The sequence below is a fragment of the Pararge aegeria genome, chromosome 1 (assembly GCF_905163445.1).
Source record: "Pararge aegeria chromosome 1, ilParAegt1.1, whole genome shotgun sequence".
In the NCBI taxonomy this organism is placed as follows: domain Eukaryota; kingdom Metazoa; phylum Arthropoda; class Insecta; order Lepidoptera; family Nymphalidae; genus Pararge; species Pararge aegeria.
The window spans coordinates 788376-805624 of record NC_053180.1 but is presented as its reverse complement, the minus strand read 5'-3'; the positions used below and the strand labels follow the sequence as shown (position 1 = coordinate 805624).

General features: G+C 37.7%; 2 protein-coding genes across 2 annotated transcripts; both read left to right on the top strand.

The window, feature by feature from the left end:
- Window positions 1-1508: 1508 nt before the first annotated feature.
- On the top strand, window positions 1509-6080 carry LOC120625042. Its single transcript, XM_039891985.1, has 6 exons — window positions 1509-1604; window positions 2387-2647; window positions 3339-3523; window positions 3992-4149; window positions 4786-4912; window positions 5996-6080. The coding sequence occupies exons 1-6, from the start codon at window positions 1536-1538 to the stop codon at window positions 6078-6080; spliced, it is 885 nt and encodes a 294-aa protein (XP_039747919.1). The 5' UTR covers window positions 1509-1535.
- A 984-nt stretch (window positions 6081-7064) lies between these two features.
- LOC120625990 (XK-related protein 6) lies at window positions 7065-17150 on the top strand. The gene is made up of 5 exons (XM_039893274.1): window positions 7065-7576; window positions 8149-8271; window positions 11947-12134; window positions 12970-13122; window positions 15628-17150. Exons 1-5 carry the CDS (start codon window positions 7320-7322, stop codon window positions 16101-16103), a joined length of 1197 nt encoding a protein of 398 aa, XP_039749208.1. The 5' UTR covers window positions 7065-7319; the 3' UTR covers window positions 16104-17150.
- Window positions 17151-17249: the final 99 nt, after the last annotated feature.

The window sequence follows — 17249 nt, the reverse complement described above, 5'->3', positions numbered from 1 at the left end:
AACTAATAAAAGATTAAAGTTATTATTATTATTATGTAAACAAAAAGTGCGCGCGGCTATATGTCTTTACTATAAATTAACTCAACTTTGGAGATGTCTCTTAAAAAGTTCAAAGTTTGTATTAAACGTAAGCTTATAGAAAAGTCCTATTATAGTATAAAGGACTAAGTAATCGATAAAAAAGCTTGGGTGTAAATTATTGCTCTAACCAGGTTACTCTTCTAATAATTTAGAATGACATTGTGAGATGGTGATAACAAAAAAAAAAACACCCGGCTAAGTTTGTTGTGGGCTTCTTCTTAGACCAGGACGCGTTTGGAACCCTCGTAGCTTTAGTTTTAATTTTACGAATGTGGTTATCGCCATCATCTCACTACCGTGTGATTCTTATGTACGCATTAAAAGTGCCACCTAAAGGCCTACTTAAATAAAGATATTTTTGACTTTGACTTTGACTATAAACTACTAAAGTCACAAAAACCGCTTTTTGTTCAAAAAACTGGTACAATTGAATCCTATAATGATCCTATAATATAGATCTTTAGAAAAAGTATCTACCTATAAATTCCTGTTTAATTTATTTAAATTGGACCTATCGCTGAGAAGTTACGACGGGTATAAAAATGCTAAAGATAAAATTCCGCGGTGTGAGCCGAGCACAACTACGGCATCATTACCTATACATTTTACAATTGAATTTTAATTCATTGGGTATCATTAAGGTATTATAAAGATTAAAGATTATTTTGTTTGTTTGATTGTACCCAATAGGTTCCGAATATAACAGACAGAGTTAACCATTTTGTCCAACCAGAGAGCTTTTTCTAAAAATTACAGATAAAGAGAAAATTGCAATAAAATAACCCGAGAAAACTATTGATGATCCATAAAAGTTGTGTACCTACGACATGATACTTATTGTTACCCGAAAACTGACGGTTCACACGGGATTTGTCGCGGACAAAAGGTCAAAACATATATATATATATATATATATATATATGTTTACATACATATTATATAATATAGAAATATCATTTTAAAATACTTAAGACTGATATGGTAATAAGAGGCTTGATTGCGATTTCGAAGCACTCCAGCCGCTTTCGAGGTAAGTGAAATTAGTAATTAACTTTTTTTATTTAAATCGCTGTAGTCAAAGAAAGTATCGAAGGATATGTTTGTTTTTGGGTACACAATACAGAACAAGATTTTCGACGTTATCGGGATGAATCCAAATCAATTCCACCCGCATATTGGGGTAGGGGTATGTATGGGATCTCAAAGATCTAACCGGTGTACCTACTCGCACACAACACAACACGACACACGTCACAGATAAACTGTCCGACTTAATTCCCTAAGAATTGGTCAAACTAACAAAAGTGCGCGACCGCGTACTTTGTATAACTCAATTTGCTTTTCAATCATGCATATTATATGTTTATTTCCGAAACGCTTACTTTACTCACTGAATATTTGAAAAAGATAATTACGTTAAATTTTAACTTAGGTAACTGTCGAGGTGTGAGAAAATGAGTGGCTTTGTAAATAAATTAAGCAGTGTGGCATTATGTGTATTATTGTTTTTTTGTTTTCGAGAGGTAAGTAGATACATTATTTTTACAGTGTTATTATACCTACACGTATCTTATACAATGTTTCTGATGTATAACCACAAGTATTAAAATAATTTGCAAAGAGTTAGTTGAAAGACCGTAGAGTAACATGGGTTGTGATCAACGTGAACGATAAACGGTTAGTGTAAGTGGACGAAGAGTAATAATCTTGAGAAATCACAAGCAATTTCGTCTTCTTTCATCATCAGCGTGTCAACTCATTACCGGCCCAAATGTGAAGGGTTTAGGCCGTAGTCCACCAAGCTGGCCAAGTGCGGATTGGTGTACTTCACACGCAATTGAGAACATTATGCAGAACTCTCAGGCATGTCGGTTTCCTCACTATGTTTTCCTTCACCGTTAATTCTTTGCTTAAAACGCACAGAACCTAGAGAGTTCGCTGTGCGTTCCGCGATTTAAACTTGGCCCCCCGAACTTTAAGTCGAGGTCTTAGGTTTAGGTCTTAGCCATTAGGTTATCACCGTTTATCGTCTTGTTTTACTCCTTTTACATCTCGACGGTCCATTGGCCCAGTGGGCAGCAACCCTGCTTTCTGAGTCCAAGGCCGTGGGTTCAATTCCGACAACTGGAAAATGTTTCTGTTTTGAACATAAATGTTTTTCAGTGTCAGAGTGTTTATCTGCATTTAATATATATTTATGTATTTTATTCCTCAGTCAATTTAGTGTCATTAACACAAGCTGCGCTTACATTGGTGCTAGATGTGTGCATTGTCGTAGTATATTTATTTATTTATTATCTTGCAGTGTACAAAGGGGGCGCTCAAGTTAGACCAAAAGTACTACCTGGTCAACGAAGCGTACGACGTGGCAAGGAGTCTCTTCCTGAAAGGCCGCGTGAGCTACGACCAGCTCAAGAACACGTCCCTGCACGTCGTGGACACGTTCCTCGACCTGGTGCACATCATGAACACGGAGATGGCCAAGACGTTGCGCGGCGCGGTCATCAAGTTCTATAAGATCAAATATTTTCATGATTTCACTAATTATGTGATTACTTTGCAAGAGGTAAGTGAACATTTACCTACGTAGGGCTTAAATCGACGGTACCTTATAGGTACTATATGACCTCCCAGGGGTCGACAATGATTGACATGCCAGTTTTCTGCTCAGTGGTTTTAATTTATAACCTTCTTTTTGCAAAGACAGTAACAACAGCGGCACCGGGGAGATAGGGCCAGCGCGAATCTCGCTACGAGAAAAACCCCAAGGTCGACATCGGGGGGAAGGGTGAAACGCGAGGAGGGAGGAGCTCGACTCGGCTCGACGTTTCGGACTTTTGAATTGTTTTATTATTAAAGTATAATAATTAATACGAATATAAATAATAAAGACAAGTTAAAGAAAAATTTAAATGAAAAATGTGAGTAGATAAACGAACGTAAAATAGACACTATTTTTCATCACCCGAAGTGTTGGGTTCATTGCGTCCTGATTTATAATAAAGGCTCCAACGTTCTGAATCCCTACTAAAATATCGATAGTAGCATAGTAGGATCAAGTAGGAAAAAACATTTTCTGCCAAAGTCAGCAAACAGAACTTTAGCGTATGGCACTCTGATATAAAACGCCAAATGCGGCTCGGGCCAAGACGGCACGGCACAAATGCGACGGCATCTAAGCTAATGTTCTTTAACAAACACATAATAATTAACAAAAAGATGGTTTCGCGTTTATGGCTCAGTGCGGGTGTTGACAGATGATAGACATAACGGAGCACTGCCTGGCGGACCCGGCGGAGCGGGTGGCGCGGCTGCGCAGCGACTTCCGCTTCCTGGTGCACAACTTCCAGGACGTGCGGCACTTCCGCACCGTGGACACGTGCCGCCTCCAGTTGCCAGATGAGGTCGCCGCCGCGCACTGCATCCTGCACCAGGCGGTCCTGTACGTTCCATTAGCTACCGCCAAAAATCCTCCGAGTCTATATAAAATCACGTAAAAACCCAAGCAGTTCAAAATATACCTAAACCTAGAGTCAGATATTTGACGATCAGCAAAGCCTTGCGCAGGCATAAAGAGCAGAGGAAACTCCGCACTCCCCACCCATTCGTTGCTCTGTCGGGTGGCCGACATATGTGTACATAGTATGGCACTCCTTTGTACACATATGTTATTGTCATCGAATAATAAACACGAATAAATGTAAAAGTATGTTTACTCCGCGAAGAGCAGGAGAATCTGTCCGGTGTAATTTATAATTTCTTCAATCCTTATACTCCACTCAAACACGTTTCGCTCTGACACCGGAGTATCCTCAGGAGACGTTGACTCAACAATGAACATATTTTGAATGTTACGAGTACGGAGAGCCTGTTTAACGTCAACGTGTTAATTTTATATCCAACGTGACAGCTTCAACGAAACAATGCAAGAGAGCCTGCTTTCGATAGTGGAGATCAAGACGCTCCAGCACGCTCGGAAGATGAACTCGTCGCTGTACGAAGTGCAGCGTTGCCTCAACTCCTTTGTGCCAAACTTCTTCGAACAACTGCTTGTGGACGCGTACACGGGTAAAAGAGAAAATATCAATAATTTATTCGTACATTATCTTGAAGAATAAGTGGGCTCAAGTCGCGGTGAGCGGGGTCATGTCTGTCGTAGTCGTAGAACCTATAGCCGTTGGGGACGGCGTGTTCTGGAGTGGAGAACGCGTACCAATTAGCGCAGTGGCCTTAAAAGGTAGCGGCTGAATGAAAACGGTGGAGGACCGTTTGTGTTTTTCGTGCTCTCGGAAAGGTCAGCGTAGTTACTATGAAAACTTCCCACTAGAAGAGGCCTTCAGTTCGGCGAAGACTGTAGCAGGCTATTGATGACCGTCTCAAGTATGCAAACTGTCTATGCTAAATTTCACCAGAATTAAACGGACAAGCCATGCAAAGATAAAAAATGCAATTTTTTGAAATTCCGCGGGAAACTTAGATATATGTAATTTTATCAGCAGATAATATTATATATATCTTACTATTAAAAAAAATTCGCACGGCCATAGCAAGGTTTTTTTTTATTTTATTAGTTAGAATATCATCAAAATGTTATCTAGATTCCTTATTTAAAAAAAAATTAAGTTAAAATGCAAGGGTTACAACCCTGTGAGGGCGCTGTAATTAGAACATATTATAAGTTATAATCCATCTACTTTGTTGCAGATAAATGCCGATTTCTGAAAGTTGTAAATGCATCCACTGCCGATCTAATAAACGACAAATGGCGTAGCAATAAGGATATATTATTTTCTAAGAAATGGACCCCTTTGGTTGAACTCTTAAAACAAAGGTAAGTACATGTCCCTATATATACCATTTATCGGTAACACCGAACACGTTATCTGTGCAGGCCTCTTTATGATCTGTCTGTCTGTCTATATTACATCAACGACCACACAAGAAAAGAATAATATTGAAGATTAAGGTGCTCCACGGAAATAAGAAAACCACTCCACTTGAGTAGTATTTCTCGAACAAACGGTTACGGGTTAGTCCCCTCATACCATTTAGCAGTTGAAAGTAATTACCTCTAATGTAAAATGATGGACGTTGGGGTCCCAAGGTGCTGGAAGGGCAGCCCCGTACTGGTAAGCGCAGCGTTGGTCGACCCCCAACGAGGTGGACAGACGACATTAAGCGCGTCGCAGGTAGCCGTTGGATCCAAGCGGCTCAGAATCGTGGAACTTGGAACTCCCTACAAAAGACCTATGTCCAGCAGTGGACGTCTATCGGTTGATGTGATGATGATGATGATGATGACCTCTAATGTTCTAAACGTTTACCATAAAATGGGAAAATGAGAAAGTTTGTGAGCTAGCAACATTAGGCGGGTGTATAGTGAGCAGGTCCGCAGGGCACACTACACTGCATACAATAATGGCTGAATGAGGATTCTGTACGTTCTTAATTCTGTGCTGGAATCCGGTTTTTTTTCCATCATCATCATCATCAGCCCCTGCCCACTGCTAGACTAAAGACTTTCCATTTTTTTTTACTATGGTATTATTTGTTCGTGGAGTTTTTTACTATGTAAATTTTGTATGAAACATTGTGTTGATAGTATCTAGGTTCTTCATCTTTGCCATCATACATTTTCACCTATTTTTACGGTTGTCACTGCGTATTTTGTATTAAACTTTTGTTATAGTTAATTCTAAAAGTTTTGAACACAGAAAAAAAAGTTTGGAATAAGATTTTTATCATCGTAAATACTGGTAATCATCAATTATAGCAGTAGATGGTAGTGCTAGCACAGCTACGACGACACCCCGTTATGTCGCATCACCATAGTACCCCATTTTCGATAGCTTTTATAAGTACATAATAGGTACCTTGCTTAGTTTTATTTCAATAAAGTTTTAATTTATTTCAGATCCACGACGTCGCAATCCTTGTTATTAACGTTGCTGTCAGCGAATTTAACATCTAACGATATTATAAACACATTATACCAATGAAATAAAATTATTTATTCGTGCTAGTTCAGTAATTTGCTGTAGACAAATCCTACACTTTAACACAGATCTGTTGATATAAGAACTTATGTCAAATGTTATTTTATGTATGTTTATATCTTATTTGTATTTATATGTGATATATATATATATATATATATATATATATATTATAATTATATAATTTATTTATATTGTGTAATGTTTTATTCTTATTTATTGCACCAGAAATCGCCATGTAGCGATAGGGCCACCAAATTTTACTCTCTTGGCCTGTGTGTATATCTCCGTAACTACTTTTTTCTTTGGTGTGCAATAAAAGTGTAGGTATTCATTCATTAAGATCTGATATAGTAAATTGAAATACGAAATTCCGACTATTTTGTCGTAGGAGTCCCATTCCTTTTACAACGGGCCCCTGTTAAAAGTATGGCACGGTACTCCTTCAAAGGGCTTGATGGCAAATTGCGTCTGATAACATTTTATGGAATCTCAGATCTTGTTGACCTAGCCTAGCAGGCGCTGGCGTAGGTTTTTTCTTTATTCTCATCAAAATTATACAATTGAAATTTATAGTCTTCCTATTATTCCTGATGGCATATCATTTAACAAAAAAAATCCTTTAGATGAAGATTTTCGAATTTCGATTGATATGATAAAGCGACAGAGTAATTTTCTTTCTCGTATAGTGGGTTAGAGTCCCGGTTCAACCAGGCAACGACTTGAAATCTATGAATGCAGTTGAAAAATTAAATCTAATATAATAAAATATTGCATCCATCATATTTAATATACTTCCCCTGCATGTGGTACAGCCATGGGAAGCCTTTTAGTTGTGTAGCATAAAAGATGAATCTATAGCTCAATGAGACATGCCTTTAGAACCACGAATCCTTTAAAGGTGATGATGCCTAATCTTTCATTTGTACTCTGTGACAGGACTGTGACTTTATTCACGTCGTCAAGTGTCAGCTGTCAAAAATTAAAATAGAGGGCTTACGGAATGAATCAAAACAAAAGGTTTTTTTACTTGTTTTTACTGAGTGTTGGTTTTGGATTTGGCATGTTTGGGCAGTACCCAAGTAGTTAGTATAAAACTGAAAAAAGAAACCTGCAGGAAGCTCTCAGGGCTTTAGAGATAACTGTTACGTGTGATGCACAATAAATAAAAAAGCGCAGAGTATTAGTAGAGAGGTTTTTTTTTAAATGTATCAATAAACACATATCAAGCATTTAAGCAAAATGCCCAAAGGAGCGCGACATTTTCTCCGAAACGGCCGTTCGTATGACGAACCGGACCGTATGCCCAGCAACATCTCTATAACCAACTTTGACCTGCTCATGTATGTGGTGGCTATTGTGGGCCATCTCGTGGACTTAGGGCTGGACATCAATGTAGCCGTGAGGTACTCTATAGCGAAAAATATGGTTGAGTTCTGGTGGACCTTAGTGTTCATACTGCTGCCAGCATTCGTGAACACCGCCGTCTCCATTAGAATGTAAGTGAACAGAGTTGTAATACAAGGGAATGTCTCTCAATAAAGATTTAAGATATTGAACATTAGCAGACATTACTTTGCAGTAGTGTTATTAAGCTTTATCCATACTCAATGTTATAAAATATGCAAAAATGTGTTTGTTTGTCCTTAAATCACATCCTTACTAAGCAACACATATAGTCATATATGACTTACAGCTTGTTAATGCATTATTTAATATTTATATATCTTTTAATTTATAATTTCTGAATTTGCTCTGGTCGGAGGCTTCCACAGTGGCTAGTTACCCTACTGACAAAGACATGCCACTAATTTTATTATATTTATTAGTTTTTTTACCTACACTTTAGTGTTCTTTTTACAATATTGTATAGAAACTGATTAGGAGGGGCTTAATATAACTGCCATAACAGTAACAGGTTAGCCCCCTACCATCTTAGACTGCATCATCACTTATTAGCAGGTGAGATTGCCAAGTGCTAACTTGTAGAGGAATAAAAAAAAAACCTTCACCAGTTATGATGATGTGATAGTTATGATGTAATGATTGATTGTAATTTTGAATTTTCCAGGTACGCTCAAGACAAACAGCAAGAAGATTCTATAACAAATGAATTCACAAAGAGGAAGTGGCTGAGAATTTTCATTCTTGTGTTGCAGTTGGCACCAATTTTGCGATTCACCGATGCTCTCATGTTGGTAACCTTTATATTTTATTACACTTAATCTACAAACAGACAGAATGCACACATTTATCATATATATGAATGTACTAGCAGTCTTGTGGTTGAATCCACATTTCGATGTGCAAATAAGTCACATAAGATTCTGAACCTACAAACAAACTTTACAGTATAGCATATCTATTAGGCTAGCAAAGGAACCTTGCCAATTAGCCACATTTAGTATTTATTTATTTATAATATTAATATACTGCAAAACTATTGTACAACTTTTCCCTTGGATCAACACATCTGTATATTAATATGTGAAGCAAATTGTTTTTTACAAAAATTGGATGGAGGAAGAAGTATGTAATTTTCCACATATATAGTTTATATAGAGGAGTGCAGAAAGCTATATTTTTTAATTATAGCTAAAAATACATTAAATCAATTAATACAGCATTACACACACTACCATGTATGCAATACATGTGCATATATGTATACTCTTTTTCAGTAGTGACAAAAGGCAAATTAATAATGTAGTCTTGTTGAAATATATAATTTTAGAAGTATAATCTTTGACAACAGAACCGTAATGTTAAAATCTAATTATTATTGAAATTTTACTATTAGGCTACTAGTATAGAAAAATAACTGTACAGTTAAAAAAAATTATGAAGTGATAACCAATTATGTTTACATTTGAGGCTAAATAGGGTCACAGATTAGTATTGTGACAGAAGAATACAACTTAGGTCCTATATAATAATATTAAAATAATAGTTCACATAAATATTCACATAAACACATGTAAATGTGATATAAATTCATTCGAAAACTATATTTTGTTCTTACTTATCCTTTTTTGCCTTATTATGTGCATACATATATCTAGAACCATTGGCAAATAACCTTGCATATGTGTGTACATACACCTACAGCGAGTGTCATAAATAATGGTTAATCTTACAATTACAGATAGGGGACTAAGCCTAATACTATGCCAAATTATGAAGTCCTGGAGACAAGTGAGTTTTCGGATTTGTTTGGGGATTTTTTTCAATATGTAGACTACAATATGTTATGTAAATAATGAGTGTTTGTTTATGTTACCATACTTTGTGTGCCATTCTGTGTCCACTTTACTACCAGCTTCTTACACTAGGGTACCTTTAATAGATCATATAGAATTTGGTGATAAGGCTTTCTTTGCAAACTTGAGCTATTTTTTGTTTACAGTGAAATAGAGCTATTGAGATATGTTATAATAGTAGTTTACGCATCAATTACGGTGACATCGCATTTACAGTCTAGGCGGTATTAGGCGCGTAAGCTAAAAGCGAACGCGCTAAGAAAGCCGAGAGTGTAAAAAGTAATGTACCATACGCGTTTCATACGACGATTTTCATTACACTGACGAGGAAAAAAACAGAATAAACTTTTAAATTCTTTCTCAGAAAATAAACGTACCCTTTTTTTTTCCACTGTATGGAAGTTTCGTAGGCCGCTCTCTAGATTTTAGTTGAATAAGATTATTAACTCGCGATTCGTGCCTCGATTATTATAACCGGCGGAGTTAAATCTACTATTGCACTACTTTCCAATTTAAACTGGACTTTTAATTAGACGAAATCTATACTTATAATAAAAGTGTAACTGAAAGGTTAATATATTTTGAAAATTTGCTTTATAATCGATACTAAGTCCAAAACAGATTTTTATTTAATTTTTGAGTCTGTCTGTCTGTCTGTCCGGGCATCACGTGATAACTACTGAACGGATTCAAATAAAACTTTGTATAGTGGTAGTTGATATTCCGGGTCAACATATAGGCTACATTTTATCCCGATAAACAATAAGTTTCCTCCGGGCAATGGGATGAAAACTTTTATCAAATTTACTTAATATCTCTGTTCAATTCGCACCGATTTTAATCATTCTTTTTTATTTGAAAGTGTATAGTATCAAGCATGTATGGTCTTATTTTAATAAGGATCTGATAAATATTGTCGGAGATAAAGGACATAACTCTTCACACATTACAGCGAGTCGCAAGGTATATGGGACAACGATCGAATGCATGCGTACCATCCTACTAATATAATAAATGCGAAAGTTTGTGAGGATGGATGTATGTATGTATCAACTAAAATACCACGTAAAATAATAGTAGGTACACAGCTACCCACGAGGATTATGATAATACGCTGACGAAGTCGCGGGGGTCCGCTAGTAGCGAATATATTAACAAAATATTATTTACGGAAAATGGTGCGTAGGTTTTTTTTGTCGCTTGCCAAGGTAAACCGATATACAGCCAGCATCGTTGACTGCATACAGCCTATATTAAAACATAACAAGTTTTGAATTGTGAATAATTTGATAAAATTAAACGTTCCTTTATCATAATTGAGAAGGTAAGTATATTTGTTAATTTAAGGGAATGCCTACTATTTTAAAGTCGAAAGTCAAATATTTCTTTATTCAAATAGGCACGTAGATGGCACTTTTGATGCGTTGGTTACATATTTAATGTGTACATAGTTAAGCCGCATAAAACCTCTTTGTTATATAATTAAAAATAGTCTATCTTCATACATATATGTTCCAGTGAGGTAGAAATTAAACTTAATCGGGTCATTAGAAGTAAAGCATAGGTACTGTACTATTTTAAATAAAACGGGCAAGTCTAATGTGATGTGATAAGGTCCACGTTACGAGCAAGTATGATGAAAAGAGATTTGAATATGGCAAATCTTAATATCTTCTTAAACTTTAATATCTTCCAAAGACTATCAATTCGTCGCTGACTGTTCATCTGGCATGACCACCCTTTTCAATCGCATGACATCATCCTAGCCTTAACCACCATCCGATATCGTCATTACACCGCTTTTCATTATCATCCTCACCAGCCCACAGAGCATAACGCACCGCGCTGGTCCGATAGGGGTTGGTGGGCTTTAAGCTGAAATATTTGGAACCTAAGAAATGACGGCCGATTGGCGCAGTGGGCAGCGACCCTGCTTTCTGAGGTTGCGGGTTGCGAGGCTGTGGGTTCGATTTCCACAGCGAGAAAATGCTTGTGTGATGAAACATGAATATTTTTCGTTGTGCTGAAATAAAGGTTTTCTATTCTATTCTATTATATTCTTCTTTTGTCACAAATTTAAGTTTAAATACGTTTTCAGAAACATGTATTGCTGTGTACCCACTTCATTAATTTGTCTTCAGAAAGCTCAGAAACCCTTAAAATAACTCTTAATTTGCTAACATTTGTAGATTGTCAGAATCACTACATAAGAGACATGTTTGATTGTTATAGTTTTAGCGTTGGCCCTAATTGTGTTTTTGATTAGTTAAATATGTGCATTGGCCGATTGGCGAAGTGGGCAGCGACCCTGCTTTCTTAGACAAAGGCCGTGGGTTAGATTCCCACAACTGGAAAATGTTGTGATGGACATGAATATGTACATTATATTATAGAACATATTTATCAGTCATCTTAGTACCCAAAACACAAGCTACGCTTACTTTTGGGCTAGATGGCGATGTGTGTATAATCGTAGTATATTTATCTCGAAGGGTTTATACACTCGAAATACCTTAACCAATCCCACAGCGATTCAGAACAAGGTGGCTTATTGTAACGGCTGACATCCGATCCAATTATTATATAGTTAAAAAAACCCTGCATTCCAGCTACGCGATGAAGTCGCGGCGCGCGGCGCGTAAACAGGACACGGATGCTCAGCACCGCTACTACGGCTTGATGCTGAAGGAGGACTCGGACGCCGCGCTACTGCGCGTGTTCGAGTGCTTCCTGGAGGCCGCGCCGCAGCAAGTACTGCAGACAACTCTGCTTCTACGCCAGTACGACCACCTCGCTGGTAAGGATCCCAACAGCACCTTGTGTTTATCCCAGAACGTTTTTCTCCTCGGGGACAGGATAAAATGTAACAATTATGTAAACACTAGCTGTTGCCCGCGACTTCGTCTGCGTTTAATTTTGTTTTTTGATGTGGCATTCAATTTAGTTGTAGTTCTAAAAAAAATTAAAGTATTTAGTATCTCTAAGCCTTAAATGAGGGGTTTGCTGCCGTCCGCTGAGGAGTTCTGTCCTCTATCTCCAACAACATTCATCAGATCTACACAAAGTTTGGGCAAAATTAAACACATATACATTACAACCTCTATAGTACAAACATATTTATTTAAATCGGTTATAATTTGTCGGAGTTATGGTGTAAAGTCGTCAATCACTTTCATCCCCTCTCCCAAAGGAACCGAGCTTAATATCGGGATAAACAGTATCCTATATTAGGTACTTCAAACTCTTCCAAGAATATGTGTTCAAAGTTTCATGAGGATCGGTTTAGTAGTTTTTGCGTGAAAGCGTAACAAACAAACTTACATTGACATTTATAATATTAGTAGGGATATATGTATGATAAGTGCCTGTTATAGGCCTACATTAATAAAGAAATTTTGAATTTGAAAATTCAAAAAATTCTAAGTTCAAATTCATTCATTTCAAGTAGGCCTACTGTATAAGCACTTTTGAAACGTCAAGATTGTATGTTTGTAGTGACTCTACCACCGGTTCGGAAAGCAGATTCTACCGAGAAGAGCCGGCAAGAAACTCAGTAGTTGCTCTTCTCCAACAATCTTTTGAATTTGAATAGTATTTCAAAATGAGTCATCATGCCGAGCCGTTGGTTGCAGTGCACCAGGCGCTGTCCATCGCGTCGTCGCTGGTGGGCACGGGCTGGTGCCTGGCGGCGTACCAGCGCGCCGTGCGGTTCGCGCAACGGGACAAGCGCAACATGCGCTGGCCCGGCTCCGCGCTGCAGACGCTGTGGCACTTCCTCGTCACCCGTGAGTGAACACCTCGGCACCTCTTGACTTTACAGATGAAGTCCTAGTACTAAAGCCTTAGTACTGTAAAGATACAGAAGTGTCTTCAAAATGGTGACATATTTGTACTTGAATAAAATAAATGGAATTTTTTAGATCTTAAACTGATTTAAGATCTTAAAAATGGCATTTATTTACTGGTGTTGCTGCAGTTCAAAACACGATCAGGAATTTTTGAAGAATAAACAATTAAAACAAACTTCCATTCCATATTTCGATGTAGTATATCTGTATGATTAAGTACAAAAATATACTATAAAATAGTAAACCCCAATTCTCCTCGTATTATTATTGTAACTATTTGTTTTTTTTTTCCTTGATTTCACCACCGCTAGCACCGCATTTACGAATGTAGTAATCAGCTGACTACAATGTAAAAAATTGTATACATCAAATGTGTCTTTAGATTAAGTAAAATATTAGGTTGCGTCTTTCACTTTTTAAAAAAGGAACTCCTCTATAAAAACTTCTATATAATAGTAATAAAAAGCAATAACCTGTAGGTAACTAGACTTTATTTTTCATAGTAAAAAAACAATGTTTCAATACAAAGCCGTTTGAAAACAAGCCCTGTTAAGATTATAATTTGTTAAAAAGTAAGGTTCACCAATAGCCTGCAGCTGACTGTTATACCTGTTATATAGTACAGGACTTAGTCCTTACAACTAAGGACTTAGTCCTCTCCCAAGGACGGTTTGCCCATTATCGCTTAAGCTTAAGTTCCTCAGATGTATTAGTAATGATTTATTTAATTTCATAATTGACGGCCGATTGGCGCAGTTTTCAGCGACCCTGCTTCCGACGTGGGTTCGATTCCCACTACTGGAAAATGTTTGTGTGATAAACATGAATGTTTTTCAGTGTCTGGGTGTTTATATGTATATTCTAAGTAATTATGTATATATAGTTCATAAAAATATTCATCAGGCATCTTAGTACCCTTAACACAAACTATGCTTAGGTGCCATCCATAAAGTACGTCACACGTTAATGGGGAGGGAGGGTATCACCGAAGTGTGACATCGTGTGACATGGGGCATGGGGGGGTCGATACTTTTGTGACGTCACATGTTAAAATTTAAAATACTAAAACGCAAAGTTTGGATGTGAATTAAAAATTTTGATAATATTAGATTATTATTTAATAAAAATAAGTAAAAAATGAAAATAGCTGTTTTCTCTCGATTATTTTTAAATACATACATAAATTTAAAAAATGTGTGACGTCAACAGTGAGAACAAGATAGGGACATTCAATGAGTGGCTTGGCGGAGGAAGGGTGTCTGATGAGAAGTGTTATAAGTAAATATAATACATAATAGCTAATTAAAATAACGTAACGTCTCGATGACGTATCTTATATTGTAACGAAACGTCTCGATGACGACAGGAACATTGAACGAGATCGCAGGGCTCTGTCGGTCCGGGGAAATATATCGTGTCGTAGATTTGCAAGTAGCACATGATAAAAAAGCTTGGATGTAAATTATTGCTCTTCTAATTATTTAAAATGACATGGTAATAACAAAAAAAAAACACCCGGCTAAGTTTGTTGTCGGCTTCTTCTTAGACCAGGACGCGTATGGAACCCTCGTAGCTTTAGTTTTAAGTTTACGAATGTGGTTATCGCCATCATCTCACTACCATGTAATTCTTATGTACGCATCAAAAGTGCCACCTATGGGCCTACTAGAATAAAGATATTTTTGACTTTGAATTTCAAATAAAACTAAATTTGGTTAAGGCATATACCGCCAAGCCTTCTTCACGTGCTGTCACAGAATTAAGAAAATACACAAACCTCAATTAGCCATTATTGAATGCAGCGCTTTGAGTCCAAAAACAGTGAAAACTCCCCGCGCATGTCTAACTTCACATCCGCGGAATGTTGCTAGCCCACAAACTTTTTGCCATTTTATCGTAAACCTTTACAAACTTTTAGGTAAATAGTTAGTGTCAACTGCTAAATGGTATGAGGTTTTAGAAACACTTCTAAAGAGGAGTGGTCTTGTATACGGCTTCCAGGAGCCCTATGGTGCTAAGCGTGCTTAATAAAACAATTTACTTTGAAAAAGCCTCAGTCACTTATGACGGCCTCCCAGGCGCAACGGTTAGCGCTGTGAATTTAAACAGGGGGTTCGATTCCCGGCAGGGACCATTTGGGAATTTATAATTTCTGAATTTCCTCTCGTCTGGTCGGGTAGGAGGCTTTGGCCGTGGCTAGTTACCACCCTACCGACAAGAATGTGACGCTAAGCGATTTTAGTGTTCCGGTGCGATGTCGCGTAGAAACCGGCGCATCAACACTAACGAGGTGAGATTGCTAAGCTGTAGAGGAATAAAAAAAAACTTTGTGGATGACTTCTACGCAATCATGCGTTGTTATATTATTATTGTTATTATTCTTTCAGCAGACGAGATCAGTTCCCAGTAGTGAGAGGACCTAAGCGCGAATGTTTGTTCCAGTGAGCCGAGTGGTCTCACTGTCGGCGCTGGCATACCTGGCCCCGCACTGGGTCGTGCTGGCGGCGGCGCTCCACATCGCGGCCATGACGACCTGGCTGCAGCTCTACGACCGGAGCCCCTTCTGCTCGCACAGCGCCCTCGGCCAGATGTGTTTCTCGCTGGCCCTGGGAGCCGTGTACCTGTTCACTTACATCCTGCCCGTCGAGGGCCGCACGAGATATAGATACTCGGCTTACTACTCCATATGCCTCGTGCAGAACGTAACTTGTGCCGCACTCTGGTACATCTACGCAGACGACTCCATGAGATCCTCGGTATACTTCTATCCGATTCTGGTGTTGTGCGTAGTGCCTTACGTGTTAGGTTTAGTGTTCATGGTGATTTACTATGCTTTTCTACATCCGAAAGTTATGAAAGAAATCTGTGATGTCAGCGTTGTGTTCAAACAGGATTGTGAAGTTGCTCAAGTTAGTTGACAAACTTCCACGTAGGATTTTTTTAATTTTTAGCCTCTGTTCGAACGAGTGAATCCCTAGAACGCTGTTCGTGTTTAAGCGTAATTCGTTCGCTCACTCATGGCCCAATTCACGAACATTCCGTAAACAATCACATAGTTAGACGACCCCTTAACAATCAAATAGTTAGACGACCCCTAAAATCACATAGTTAGAAGACCCCTAAACAATTACATAGACGACCTTAGGGGTCGACAACGAAACGCTACTACGAAATTTTTAACGAAAACTAAACCAGGACGCGGCTTCCTCATTTAGTTTTCATCAATCTGTACGAACGACTTTAGTCTAGCGTCGCGCATGGTATTTACCTATTTGAACAGAAATTTATGATCTTGCCAATGGTCGACTACGCGAAAACCTCGGAGAACCCTCCATGCCGCTCCAGTCCCTAGAAAGTAAAACCCTTGTTCCCAGTCACAACATTAATACCAGGAAATCTTACAACCTTTTTAGAGCAGCGGGCAGGGTGCTTTGGAAAGCGAGTAGGGACTACGACTACCTTTTAAAAGTATTACTTTAAAATAATTTTGAGAACTGAGTTATTTTAAAGTAACGTATATTTTAGTTTTCATATAAGAGTAACCGAAAATTTCTGAATTCTAACCTATTGTAGTGATATCTCAATCATATATTTTTATGAGTATGTGGAATGAAATGTGTGTTGAAATTGATCTACTAATGAAATATTATTGGTTTTCACTGAGTATTTTGTATGACTTAGTTATTTCTCTAATAGTTGCAGGAATTTTTTTTATTATCATTAATACGCCATCTACGTAATAACCCATTTCCAACTAACTTAGTATATCCCGCCCTGCGAAGAGAAGAGGCACGTTAGAAGTTATTTCATACAATGCAAACCAAAGACTGAAACTATACGTTAGCAATATGAATTTATAACAACAGTCAGTGGCCTGCACTTCATACATGCATGAAAGCACTGACTGTGCCTACCCTGTACAGCTCTTTTTGGATATATTTTGTATATATATATATATATATATATATATATATATATATACTCCGCGAAAACCAGGAGAATCTGTATGGTGTTATTTATAATTTATTAATAAACAGATCTTCGGTAATGTACGCACGTTTTGC